This window comes from Lontra canadensis, unplaced genomic scaffold, assembly GCF_010015895.1.
Source record: "Lontra canadensis isolate GAN:19392208 unplaced genomic scaffold, GSC_riverotter_1.0 scaffold72, whole genome shotgun sequence".
Taxonomy (NCBI): Eukaryota; Metazoa; Chordata; class Mammalia; order Carnivora; family Mustelidae; genus Lontra; species Lontra canadensis.
The window spans coordinates 7,384,326-7,397,790 of NW_022631066.1; the positions used below are offsets into that span (position 1 = coordinate 7,384,326).

General features: G+C 40.8%; 1 protein-coding gene across 1 annotated transcript in view; it reads left to right on the forward strand.

Annotated features, from left to right (window-relative positions):
• Nucleotides 1-296: 296 nt before the first annotated feature.
• The window catches only part of ST8SIA6 (ST8 alpha-N-acetyl-neuraminide alpha-2,8-sialyltransferase 6), a 144,451-nt gene continuing 131,282 nt past the window's right edge, over nucleotides 297-13,465 (forward strand). Inside the window, exons 1-2 of the mRNA XM_032880895.1 lie at nucleotides 297-435; nucleotides 889-987. Coding sequence (XP_032736786.1) covers nucleotides 338-435; nucleotides 889-987 — 197 coding nt within the window. The 5' untranslated portion in view covers nucleotides 297-337. The remainder of the gene's footprint in view (nucleotides 436-888; nucleotides 988-13,465) is intronic.

Consider the following 13,465-nt stretch of genomic DNA (forward strand, 5'->3'; position numbering starts at 1 on the left):
CGGCGACCAAAGCCCGCAGCGGCTCGGAGCGCCTCCGGGAGGAGAGGAGGCGAGCTCGGCGAATCGTCACTGCCAAGCCGAGCGCCGAGCTCAGCGGTCCGGGGCTGGGCGCGAGAAGGCGAGAGCCGGCACGCGCCTTCTCCTTTCGCCCCCGGCACACCGCGAGAGGCTGGCCCGGGGCGCCCGGAGTGCGGGCCCGCGCCGCGCGCCGTCGTCGCCCCTCCCCGCCGCGTTTGAACACTGGAGGTGTGCGTGGCCGCGGCGGCGGCGGGAGCGGAGAGTCGGGCCGGCGGGCTGCGCTTCGCCGGGGCGGCGGCGGTCGTGCGTGGGGCTCAGGATGCGGCCGGGGGGCGCGCTGCTCGCCCTGCTCGCCAGCCTGCTGCTGCTGCTGCTGCGCCTGCTCTGGTGCTCCACCGACGCGCCCGCTCGCTCCAGGTAACCCGCCCGCCTGCCGCGCGCCCCCCGGGGCTCCCCCGCCGCCCGGCCGCCCGCCTCCGGGCCGACGCGAAGGGAAGCCGACGGGCGGCGGTCGCGCGAGGGCGGGCCGGGAAGGGGGCGTCCAGGAGGCGGGACGGGCCTGGCCCGGGTGACCGAGGGGGCGACGCGGGGACCAGGTGGGCTCCGGCTGCGGCGGGGAGGGAGGCGAGGGCTCCGGCGGGCGGTCTTTGCGGAGCGGGACCTGCCGTCGGGTCCCCCGCGGTCTCCCGAGTTCTGGTTCGTGGTTCCCCTTCCTTCCCGCCCTAAGCGGCTTCAAACTCCGGGGTCTGGGAGCTGCCGAGGGCGGGGGAGCCGGGCTGCGCGAGGACGCCCGGGCCAGGTGCGAGCGCGCTGCGGCCGCCGAGCCTGTCAGCGAGGTGTAACAACTTAGTTTTCTTCCTGGCGGTGCAGGCTCTCGGTGGAGGAGAGCAGGGACGCCACCCGCGGTACCCCCGCCGCGCTGAGGACGCTCCGGAGCCCGGCGACCCAGCTACCGCGCCCCACGAACAGGTACCCGCGGCGCCGGGCGGCGGGCGGGAGGGGACTCGGCGGCTGCGGGGCGCGGGTGGGGCGCGGCTGTAGCCGCAGGGCTCGCCTCGCGCTGTCTGGCTGGGACCGCGCGATTGAGTGCGCTTGGGTGTCCGAGTGTGCTCTGTGTGTGTGTAACTCCTCACACTGTGTGTGTGTGTGTGTGTGTGTGTGTTTAACTCCTCACACTGCCTTAACCTCCCCTGTAAAGCCTGGATCTCCACGTAGAGGTTCTTCGAACCGAGGGAGACACTCAGACCGCTGCACTTTGCCAAAATGGGTGCTGAGGCCCCTTCTCCGTAACCTGGTGTTGAAAACCCCGGAGAGAGGCAGCTCAGCCTGTCTGTAGAGGGATTCGGTTGGTTTGCTTTTTGTCTTTATGCTTTTCAGGGCACCCGTGTAGAGATTCACGTTTGGGAGAATTCTGTGCACAACGTTCAGACTGTTTTTGTCCTTAGTGAATGGAAGCTTAAAACTGCTCTTTTTCACTCACAGGAGTATTTATCTATGTGCAATAATTATTTGGTTTTTATCTTTCTTTCTGATTATAAAAGTAATACATGCTTGTTGCAGAAAGTTAGTTAATATGAGAAATGTATTAAAAAATATTCACTCAGAACTGTACCACCCACAGATCATATTAAGGCTTTGGTCTATATCCTTCCAGTAGTTTTTCCTACCTACATATATTTTAAAAATATATTTAAGATTAGACTTTGTGGTCTACCTTTTCTCCTAAAAAATTAGATAAATATATATCATTACCCCCCCACTGTTGCTTTTAATTGTTGGATAATTCATCAGATGAATGTGCCATCTGTTTAACTCTTTGTAGCTCTAGACATTTTGACTGCTTCCTGTTTGCTTGTTGTTTTATTTGCTGTTAATAATTCTATTAAGTGTATTCTTGTATGTAAATCCTTATCTTCATATTAAATGAATTCTCCAGGATGGAATGATAGAAGTCATATTATTAGGTTGAAGAGTATATACATTGTTGGTTCCAAACACGTATGGCCAGTTACATCCTGGAAGAGTTGGTTCAATTTACATTTTCACCAGAAGAATGTACCGTTCTGTGCCTCAGCAACACTATTCTTACCTCAGTTTTGTGTACTGTCTCTTTTCCTCTTCTTATCTTTTGTCGATCCTTTTTTCTTTGTTTCCTTCTGTACATTCTTGGCTCTTGGACCTTCTAAATCTTTCTGATTGAGCAATCCCAGGCTCCTGTGTGGCATAGTCATAATAAGGGTCTGGGGGAGCCTGGAAGAAATCTTGAAGTGCAGGAACAGTCTCCCACAGCCCTCCTATTAGGATTTTATAACATGTTAGAGGTATTAAGAAATCCTAGAGTAACAAAACTTTTGATAAAAATAGTGGCCTCTGGGGCGCCTGGGTGGCTCAGTGGGTTAAGCCGCTGCCTTCGGCTCAGGTCATGATCTCAGGGTCCTGGGATCGAGTCCCGAATCGGGCTCTCTGCTCAGCAGGGAGCCTGCTTCCCTCTCTCTCTCTCTGCCTGCCTCTCTGTCTACTTGTGATCTCTCTGTGTCAAATAAATAAAATCTTTAAAAAAAAATAGTGGCCTCTAATTACAGGTTTGTATACTATAGATAGCATAGCTTTCCAGTGATCTGGGGAGCATTCCATTTTTTTTTTTTTTTTTTTTGCAGGCCTTGGTACTGTTTGTTATTCATTTTGGCATTGCCCCTTGGGGAAATTTTGAAAGAATGCACTAATTGAATTACCCGGTTCTAGGCCTTTTTTGAGGTAATTCTTTGATGAATTTTTTAGCTTCTTTTGGCATACTTCTTTTCTACTTTCCATGCTTCTTGAGCTAGTATAGGTAATTCCTATGTTTTTCTGAATCTGATTCAAAGGCTTTTTAAATACCATTCTGTCATGTTTTTTAAAACCTGTCTAATTTATTTTATATGCCTTTTATCATTTATGATTTTAATTATTTATGTAGCAGGGATACAAATTTTAATCTGTACCACTTAATTATGGAGAGAAATTTAGAATTTATTTTATTTTTTTTTAAAGATTTTTTATTTACTTATTTGACAGAGGTCACAAGTAGGCAGAGAGGCAGGCAGAGAGAGGAGGAAGCAGGCTCCCCGCTGAGCAGAGAGCCTGATGCGGGGCTCCATTCCAGGACCCTGGGATCATGACCTGAGCCAAAGGCAGAGGCTTTAACCCACTAAGCCACCCAGGACCAGGAGCCCCTATAATTTCTTTTAAAGATTTATTTATTTATTTTAGAGAAAGAGAGCATGAGCAGGAGGGGCACAGGATGAGGCAAAAAGATTCTCAAGCAGACTCCCCACTGAGCTCAGAGCCTGAAAGGGGCTCGATCCCAGGACCCTGAGATCAGGACCTGAGCCGAAGCCGAGAGTTAGACACTTAACTGACAACCCAGGCACCCCGAGAAATTAGAATTTCTTAATTTTTCTGTAGCTGATCTGATCTTTCCTTCATGAGCCCCACACTGTAGGTAATAGGTAAAAGTAATAATAGTAATGCTAATAGTAGTAAAGATAGCCACCACTTAGTGAATGTTTTAATGGGCCAGATATTGATCTAGGCACTTTACATTTACTAACTCACTTAACCCTTAAAAACTACTCAGAGAAACTATGATTATCTTCATTTCATAGTTGAGGAAACTGAGGCACAGAGAGAAGAAGTAAATTTCCCAGAGTCACAAGGTTGGCAAATTGTGGATCCAGGAGTCAGACCTAGGCCATGTGGATACAGAATCCCACACTCTTAATGGCCCTGATGTGTAACCTTTCTGAGGTGCTGGGCAAGACGGGGTGTGTGTGTATGTCTCCAGGTTAAAGCTTAGTCCGATGTGACAATATAAGCAACTCTTTCTGGCAATATTTATTCTTCCTGGGAGCAAATGCTCCATCTGCCATATTGTTTTCATCATTTCTTTTTACTTAAAGATGACACCCAGATACAAGGGGGAGGTGGGCTTAGATGATGTGTTAGTAGGGTTAAGAGTTGGGGTTCATGGTCATGGTAACCTTTGACTCCTCTAATTTCCAGAGTGATGTTGTCCATTTTCCACCTGATGGCTGGGTACCACCCAGCTGATAGCCAGTTAGGAAATTGCAGTTTGTGGCTCATTGTTTTTCTTCGGGTATTCTACGTTATTGGTCCCCTCACTCTATCTTCCTCACTGAGCTCCCACCTGGTGCTACCTTTCTGGGATCTGGTGAAGATTCTCTCTTAGTCCTCGCCTGTGTTGTTACTCTGCAACATTTGCTCTGAGGCTGTCTCACCCAGGTCTGGCTCACCAGATCCACAACCAGTCTCCCAGCTATTTCTGGGACCTGTCTAAACATATAAGAATGGAGGCTGGTTCAGGAAATTAAATAGAGGTCCTCCCTCTACTTGCACAGTGAAGTACATGTGACCCTATTCTAAGTTAATTTCAGGATGAGAGGCTGTCCAAGAAGTGATCTTTTCAGAGTCCGAGGTGGGGGAGGAGGCCAACTTCCGTCTACTCTTGTGGTTACCCTTATCTTTCTGTCCCCAAGCCAGAGCTCTCTTCTTTCCACCTCTGGTCCCAATTGGGAATGTGCAGTCTACCCCAGTGCTTCATATTTTCTTTTGTCCTGACTCAAACCTCCAGGTTGAATTCAAACCTAAGTCTTAATGGTAATTTGTGGAGACTGGGTTTGAAAAGATTGAGAAAGCTCCAAGAGCTGTTTCTTCCAAGTAAGGTGGTTAATGTGCTCAAGTGGGAGAATGAGAAGAATCTGGAATTCTTTTCTTGAGGCCATAGCATATCTTGTTTTGCTTGGCTACAGCTGAATATCACCTTATCCTTTCTCTTTGCATTTTTTGAGTAACAAGTCTTCATTGCTCCAGAATCCCCCAAAGGATGCTTTAAAATGACAGAGGGAAAAGTCATGTCAAAGTCAGAAGACAAAAGAGAAAAACTTAATAATAATTTTCAAATTATAATTCCATTACAATGGATGCTTTCTTTTTCTAATAAGTTTTGTCAAAGTTTGTTCTAGGTTTGTTTTTCATACAACCAGCTCCTAGATTTATTTCTCAATTTTGGCATGTTTTCCTTGTTGTTACTTCATTTGTGCTACCTTTATCTTTTAAAAATCATTCCTTTCTTCCAACTTAATGCCTTGAAGTGAATGCTTTATTTATTTTTCTGTTTTTCTTTGTAAGAGAATGTTTACTCCTATGAATTTTCCTTTGAACGCAGCTTTGGGTCTGTTCCTTAAGTTTGGATACATAGTGTTTTGATTTTCAAAAATATATTCTAAACTGTTTATAATTACATTAATTTTTAAAATATTTTATTAATTTTTTTTAAGTATACCCAATGTGGAACTTGAACTCACAATCCTGAAATCAAGAGTTGCATGCTTCACTGCCTGAGCCAGCCAGGTGCCCCTATAATTGCACTAAAATTTTAAATAATTTTTATCTCCATAGTGATTTAGAAGAATACTTAAATTTTCAGGTGGTTGGAATTTTAAAAAATACTATAGAATATTCTTTCTTTTAATTTCATTTTTTATTACAAAATAAATTAGTAGAATCTGCTATAATGTCATAAGTTAGTTCTCAAATACTCAAGAAGTGAGAGATTGGACTATCAGCAGTGTTACTCATGTAGCCGGAGCAAGTCTGTGTAACTAGCTGGCTTGGAATTCCAGGGTCCCTCCATGAAAGTATCTAGGTCCTGGTTGTGACTTAGTGCCTATTAGTGGGGGTGTCCATTCTGACTTTAACATCCATGGTGATGATTCAGGCTCTGTGGCTAGCTCAGATTTCCCAGTGAGCAGCAGCTATGCTTTGAATGTTCTGGTACTTACTGCCCATTTCATTGCCCCTTCAGGGATGACTGGACTATGAGTTTTCCAGAGATGTGGGGACCATAATTCTACTTCTCTGCTTTCTTGGAGAGGGTTACCTGCTATTTTCCCGAGTGGGCTGCCTTTCTGTTCCCTGTGACCCTTTCTCCCTGCAGTACAACTTTGACTTTTCCTTGTTTGACACCTGGGCTTCCACAAGGGCAGACATCAAAAGTCAGTTGTGTTACATCCCAACTCATTATTGTAGCGAGTGCTTTATTGCATGTTTTATAGCAACTTTACTGCATGATTTTTAGATGAGTACAAAGAAAAAGAAAACTGCCTGTCATTCAGGGTACAAAAGATGGGTACTACTTGTATTTTCAATAACTTTGTATGCACATATCTGGCAGTTTTGCTATGCATATTTTGGTAGGGGTTAGTAAAACCTTTTTTAACAACATCTGAACTTTTCTTCATGTCATTTGTCTTTCTGAAACATAATTTTTAGAACACGGTATTTGAATTTGTACACCTATCATAATTTAGGCTTGGGTTTTTTAAAAGATTTTGATTTATACTTTCATATGAACAACTTTAATTTTTTTTAAAGATTTTATTTATTTATTTGAGAGAGAGAGGGAGCATGCGGGGAGGAGGGTCAGAGGGAGAAACAGACTCCCTGCTGAGCAGGGAGCCTGATGTGGGACTCGATCCTGGGATTCCAGGATTATGACCTGAACCGAAGGCCATCGCTTAACCAGCTGAGCCACCCAGGTGCCCCATCATATGAACAACTTTATACCTTTGCACATATTTATTATTCAAATAAATTCATAGAAGTGGAGGGGCTAGATCAAAGAATATAGGAAATTTCAAAACATTCCTATGACTTGTCCAACAAAAATGGTGGTTTGAATTTATTTTCCTGTTAGCAGTGTAGGAGAGTGACCATTGACTCAAAACTCCTGACAGTTCTGTGTATTAGAATTTCTTTTCATTTTTTTAGTTTCACTCTCAGGATGTAATATTTTATTGGTGTCTTAATTTGTATTTGTAACGTTGTGCTTAATCTTTAAGATATTTTTAAATTTTACTTTCTGGGTTGGCTCTTAATACTGTTATCTATCTTTCTATCAAGATCCTCTGTTTTCTGGGGCTCCTGTGTGGCTCAGTTGGTTAAGTGTCCAAACTCTTGATTTCTGCTCAGGTCATAATCTCTGGGTCCTGAGACTGAGTCCCACCTCAGGCTGCAGGGGCTCTGCTGTCAGCCTGCTTGAGAATCTCTCCCTCTGCCCCTCTCCCTGCTTGTGCATGCACTTGTACTGTTTCTCTCTCTCTTTCAAATAAATAAATAAAATCTTTAAAAAAAGATACTCTATTTTCTTATAGATATACAAGAGGTTTATGAATATCAAAAGTGTAAAACTTCTCTTTACCATGCATTTAAATTGGTTTTCTAATTTAGTTAACATTTAATTATGTCTGTGGTTATTTAATCCGTGCACGTTTCCAACCTGTCTGTATTCTATCACTTGTATCTACTTTTCTTTCCCAATTCTGCTTCTGAATTGATAAACGTAACAGTTCATTTATTGAAGTATTTGCTATGCTGAGATAAGTGTACATTTTAAGTACATTTTAAAATATTTAAACATTTAATTATCCTAGAACTTCTTCCGGCATGTGGCAAAAATGTGGGCTTTTATTAAGTTATTATTATTCTGTCCTGGACTTTTGCCTTTGAGAATTCTTTTTTAATTTGAATTAGGCTCTTGCTCACAATCTAGAAATATTGGGTGGGGTGCCTGGGTGGCTCAGTCAGTTAAGCATCTGTTTTTGGCTCAGGTCATGATCCCAGGGTCCTGGGATGGAGCGCTGCGTTGGGCTCCCTGCTCAGCTCAGCGGGGAGTCTGCTTGTCTCTTTCCCTCTGCCCTTCCCCCTACTCCTGCTTTCTCTGGAGCTGACTCTGTCTCGCAAATAAATAAACAAATAAAATCTTAAACCCCAACAAGTCTAGAAATACTGCTGAGATTTTCTTTTCTGTTGTTCAGTGCTCAATACCATTGTAAACATTCAGCGTTCAATGCCATTATAATTGAGCCTCTCCCCACTTCTTCAGTCTTTGTTTCCATTGCGTTCTTGGTCAGCTGGCATAAATCTTGGACATTTTAGCCTTAGAAGATGGATGATGGTGTTTCTGAAACTTGAGATATTTAAGGATCCAATTCTTATTTTTCACATATGAGTACTGAGTTATTGCACCATGACTCCATTTTTTTTTTTTTCTGGTCTTAGAATTTTTCTAAGATTTCTGTTCTTCTATTTTCTGCCTTTGAGGGCCCTGAAAAACAAATAAGAGTAATCCTAACTTTTACTTTTTCAAAAGTAACCTGTTTGATTTTTTTGTGTTACAGATCCTGAGAGGAATGTTCTTTCCTTTCTTTGCTGCTGTTAAATTTACAGCAGTGTGTCTTTTCAGTGACCTCTTTTGGTTAACTTTTTCTGTAAGCCTTTTTAATCCACTGGCCCAGTTACTCTATTTTGTTTCTATTTATTCCATTTGGTATCCTATAATGGATTATGTGATGTGTTCCTCACATTCTGGTTGTATTCTGTGAAGTGAGTCTTCATTTTTTGTGTATGCCAATGCTGAACCTCTTCCCGTCATTATCCTTCCATGTAAACGATTTCATTTCTTTTTCTGATTTCAGTTTTCTCTTTGTCTCTTTCCCTTGTCCTCTGGGATGGCCTCTCAAATCTGTCCTCTACATTTCTAAATGATTTTTCTATAGTGTCAGTTCTCTGTTTGGCCCTGTCTAAAACAGTACATCTATTCCATTTTTATTCTTTACAGTTTTTTTCTTGTCTCAGCCTGCATCTTCTCACATCAGTTTATATCTTAGGAAGCTTCTAAGTATGCTTTTAATACACCTCACCCTTCATTTCTGATGGTTTTCTTGTATTTTATTGAGAATGCAAAGCAAATGCTTTCTAAAGATTTCTTCTGCTGCTTATAGTAAATATTGTTCAAATATAGTAAAAAAAAATGTATAACTTTTCCTTACACCTTGAGAACAGTGTTCTGCCAAGTTAGAGAATCTTTTTTCTTTAAGTTTTTATTAAATTCCAGTTAGGTAACATGCAGTGTAATACTAGCTTCAGGTGTGCAATTTAGTGATTCAGCACTAATATACATCACCTGATGGACAGTGATGTTGAGCATCTTTTCATGTATCTGTTAGCCATCTGTATGTCTCCTTTGGAAAAAAGTCTATTCATGGCTTCTCTCCATTTTTAAAAATTAACATATAATGTATTATTTGCCCCGGGGGTACAGGTCTGTGATTCATCAGTCTTATACAATTAACAACACTCACCATAGTACATACCCTCCCCAATGTCCATAACCCAGCCTCCCTATCCCTCCCCCCAAACCCCAATCCTCAATTTGTTTCCTGAGATTAAGAGTTTCTTATGGTTTGTCTCTCTCCTTGGTCTCATCTTGTTTCATTTTTTTCCCTCCCTACTCCCTAAAAACCCCACCCGCCTCTCTAATTCCTCATATCAGAGAGATCATATGATAATCATCTTTCTCAGACTGACTTATTTTACTCAGCATAATACCCTCTAGTTCCATTCACGTTGTTGCAAATGGCAAGATTCCTTTTTTTGTTGGCTGCATAGTATTCCATTGTATATACACACATACATATATATGTGTGTATATATATATCTCACATCTTCTTTATCCATTCATCTGTTGATGGACATCTAAGTTCTTTTCTTAGTTTGGCTATTGTAGACATTGCTGCTATAAACACTGGGGTGCTGGTGCCCCTGTGGATCCCTACATTTGTATCTTTTTTTAAAATTTTTAAAGGGTTTTTTAAAAAAAATTTTTATTTTTTTATTTTTTATAAACATGTATTTTTATCCCCAGGGGTACAGTTCTGTGAATCACCAGGTTTACACACTTCCTACATTTGTATCTTAAGGGTAAATACCAAATAGTGCAATTGCTAGGTCATAGGGTAGCTCTATTTTCAACTTTCTGAGGAACCTCCATGCTGTTTTCCACAGTGGCTACACCAGCTTGCATTCCCACCAACAGTGTAGGAAGGTTCCTCTTTCTCCACATCCTCTACAACATCTGTCATTTCCTGATTTGTTAATTTTTGCCATTCTGACTGGTATGAGGTGATATCTCACTGTGCTTTTGTTTTGTATTTCCCTGATGTCGAGTGATATGGAGCACTTTTTCATCTGTCTGTTGGCCATTTGGATGTCTTCTTTGCAGAAATGTCTTCTGTCCATTTCTTGATTGGATTGTTTATTCTTTGGGTGTTGAGTTTGATAAGTTTCTAAATTTTGGATACTAGCCCTTTATAGCATGTGTCATTTGCAAATATCTTCTCCTATTCTGTCAGTTGTCTTTTGGTTTTGTTGACTGTTTCATTCCTTGTGCAAAAGCTTGTGATCTTGATGAAGTCCCAGTGGTTCATTTTTTCCTTGCTTCCTTTGCCTTTGGCCATCTTTCTAGGAAGAAGTTGCTGCGGCTGAGGTCGAAGAGTTTGCTGCCTGTGTTCTCCTCAAGGATTTTGATGGATTCATATCTCACATTGAGGTTTTTTATCCATTTTGAGTCTATTTTTGTGTGTGGTATAAGGAAATGGTCCAGTTACATTCTTCTGCATGTGGCTATCTAATTTTCCCAATACCATTTGTTGAGACTTTTTTCCATTGGACATTCTTTCCTGCTTTATCGAAGATTAGTTGACCATAGAGTTGAGGGCCCATTTCTGGGCTCTCCATTCTGTTTTGTTGATCTGTGTGTCTGTTTCAGTGCCAGTACCATACTGTCTTGATGAATGTAATCATACAGCTTTGTAATAGAGCTTGAAGTCTGGGTTTGTAGTGCATCCCACTATGGTTTTCTTTTTCAACATTACTCTGGCTATTTGGGGTCTTTTCTGGTTCCATACAAATTTTAGGATTATTTGTTCCATTTCTTTGAAAAACATTGATAGTGTTTTGATAGGGATTGAATTAAATGTGTAGACTGCTTTAGGTAGCATAGATATTTTCACAATATTTGTTCTTCCACTCCCTGAGCATGGAACATTTTTCCATTTCTTTGTGTCTTCCTCAATTTCTTTCATGAGTACTTTCTAGTTTTCTGAGTACAGATTCTTTGCCTCTTGGTTATGTTTATTCCTGGGTATCCTATGGTTTTGGGTGCAATTGCAAAGGGGATCGACTCCTTAATTTCTCTTTCTTCTGTCTTGCTGTTGGTGTATAGAAATGCAACTGATTTCTGAGCATTGATTTTATATCCCGACACTTTACTGATTTCCTGTATGAGCTCTAGGAGTTTTGGAGTGGAGTCTTTTGGGTTTTCCATGTGAAGTATCATATCATCTGCAAAGAGTGAGAGTTTGACTTTTTCTTGGCAGGTTTGGATGCCTTTTATTTCTTTTTGTTGTCTGATTGCTGTCTCTCCATTTTTTTAAATTGGTTTTGGGGTATTGAGGTTTTTTTTTTTTTTATAGATTTTATATTTTTATTTGACACATACACACACAGAGCACACAAGTGCATAAGCAGGGGGAATGGCAGGCAGAGGGAAATGGAGAAACAGGCTTCTTGCTGAGCAGAGAGCCTGATGGGGGGCTCGATCCCAGGACCCTGGGATCTTGATCTAAGCTGAAGGCAGATGATTAACATACTGAGCCACCCGGGTGCCCCAGAGTGTTTAGTTTTATAAGTTCTTTATATAGTTTGAATATTAACCCTTTATCACATATATCATTTGCAAATATTTCTCTCATTCCATGGGTTGCCTTTTACTTTTGGTGATTATTTTCTTCATTGTGTAGAAGCTTTTTATTTTGTTGTAGTTCTAATAGTTTATTTTTTATTTTGCTTCCCTTGCCTCAGGAAAGATATCTAATAAGAATTTGCTACAGCCAGTGTTAGAGAGGTTACTGCCTATGTTCTCCTCTAGGATTTTAATAGTTTCATGTTTCACATTTATGTCTTTATTTTGAATTTATTAAGAAAGTAGTCCAGTTTCATTCTTTTGCATGTTGCTATCCAGTCTTCTCAACACCATTTTTTTGAAGAGACTATCTTTTCCCATTGTGTATTCTTTCCTGCTTTGTCAAAGATTAATTGACTATATAGGTGTGAGTTCATTTCTGGGTTTTCTATTCTGTTCTCTTGATCTGTGTGTCTATTTTTTTATGCCAATACTGTACTGTTTTGGTCACTACAGCTTTGTAACATAACTTGATGTCTGGATTTATGATGCCTCTAGCTTTGCTTTTCTTTTTCAAAGTTGCTTTGTGTATTCAGGGTCTTTGTACATACAAATTTTGTTCTAGTTCTGTGAAAAATGCTGTTAGTATTTTGATAGCATTTGCATTAAATGTATAGATTGCTGTGGGTAGTATAGATATTTTAACAGTATTTGTTCTTCTGATCCATGAACATGGGATGTCTTTCCATTTCTTTGCATCCTCTTTAGTTTCTTTCATCAGTGTTTTATGGTTTTTCAGAGTATAGCTCTTTCATCTCTTTGGTTAGGTTTATTGTTATGTATCTTATGGTTTTTGGTGCAATTATAAATGAGATCAATTCCTTAATTTATCTTTCTGCTGCTTCATAATTGGTGTGTAGAAGTGGAACAGATTTCTGTACATTGATTTTGTATCCTGCAACTTCACTGAATTTGTGTATCAGTTCTAGCAATTTTTTGGTGGAGTCGTTCAGGTTCTCTGCTTGTGGTATCATGTCATCTGCAAATAGTGAAAATTTTGTTTCTGCCTTGCCAATTTGGATGCCTTTTATTTCTTATTTGTTGTCTGATTGCTGTGGCTGGGACTTAGAGTACTATGTTAAATAATGGGTGAGAGTGGACATTCCTATTTTGTTTCTGACCATAGAGGAAAAGCCCTCAGTTTTTTCCCATTGAAGATGATATTAGCTTTGGGTTTTTCTTATATTGATTATATTGAGGTATGTTCCCTCTAAACCTACTTTGTTGAGGTTTCTTATCATGAATGGATGTTGTACTTCTTTTAAATATTTTTTTTCTGTATCTCGTGAGAGGATCATATGGTTCTTATCATTTTTTTATTAATGTGGTATGTCACGTTGATTGATTTATGAATATTGAACCATACTTGCAACCCAGGAATAAATCCCATTTGACCATGGTGAATGATTCTTTTAATGTCTTACTGGATTCAGTTTGCTAGTATTTACTGAGAATTTTTGCATTCATTTTTATCAGGGATATTGGCCTGTAGTTTTCTTTTTTTAGTAAAGTCTCTGTCTGGCTTTGGTATCAGGGTAATGTTGGTCTCATAGAATGAATTTGGAAGTTTTCCTTCCTTTTTTTTTTTTTTTTTTTTTTTTTTTTTTTGGAATAGCTAAAGAAGAATAGGTATTAACTCTTCTTTAAATATTTGGTAGAGTTTTCTGGTGAAGACATGTGGCCCTGGACTTCTGTTTGTTGGGAGATTTTTTATTATTGATTCAATTTCTTTGCTGGTTATCAGTCTGTTCTATTTCTTCTTATTTCAGTTTTGGTAATTTTTATGCTTCTGGACATTTGTTCATT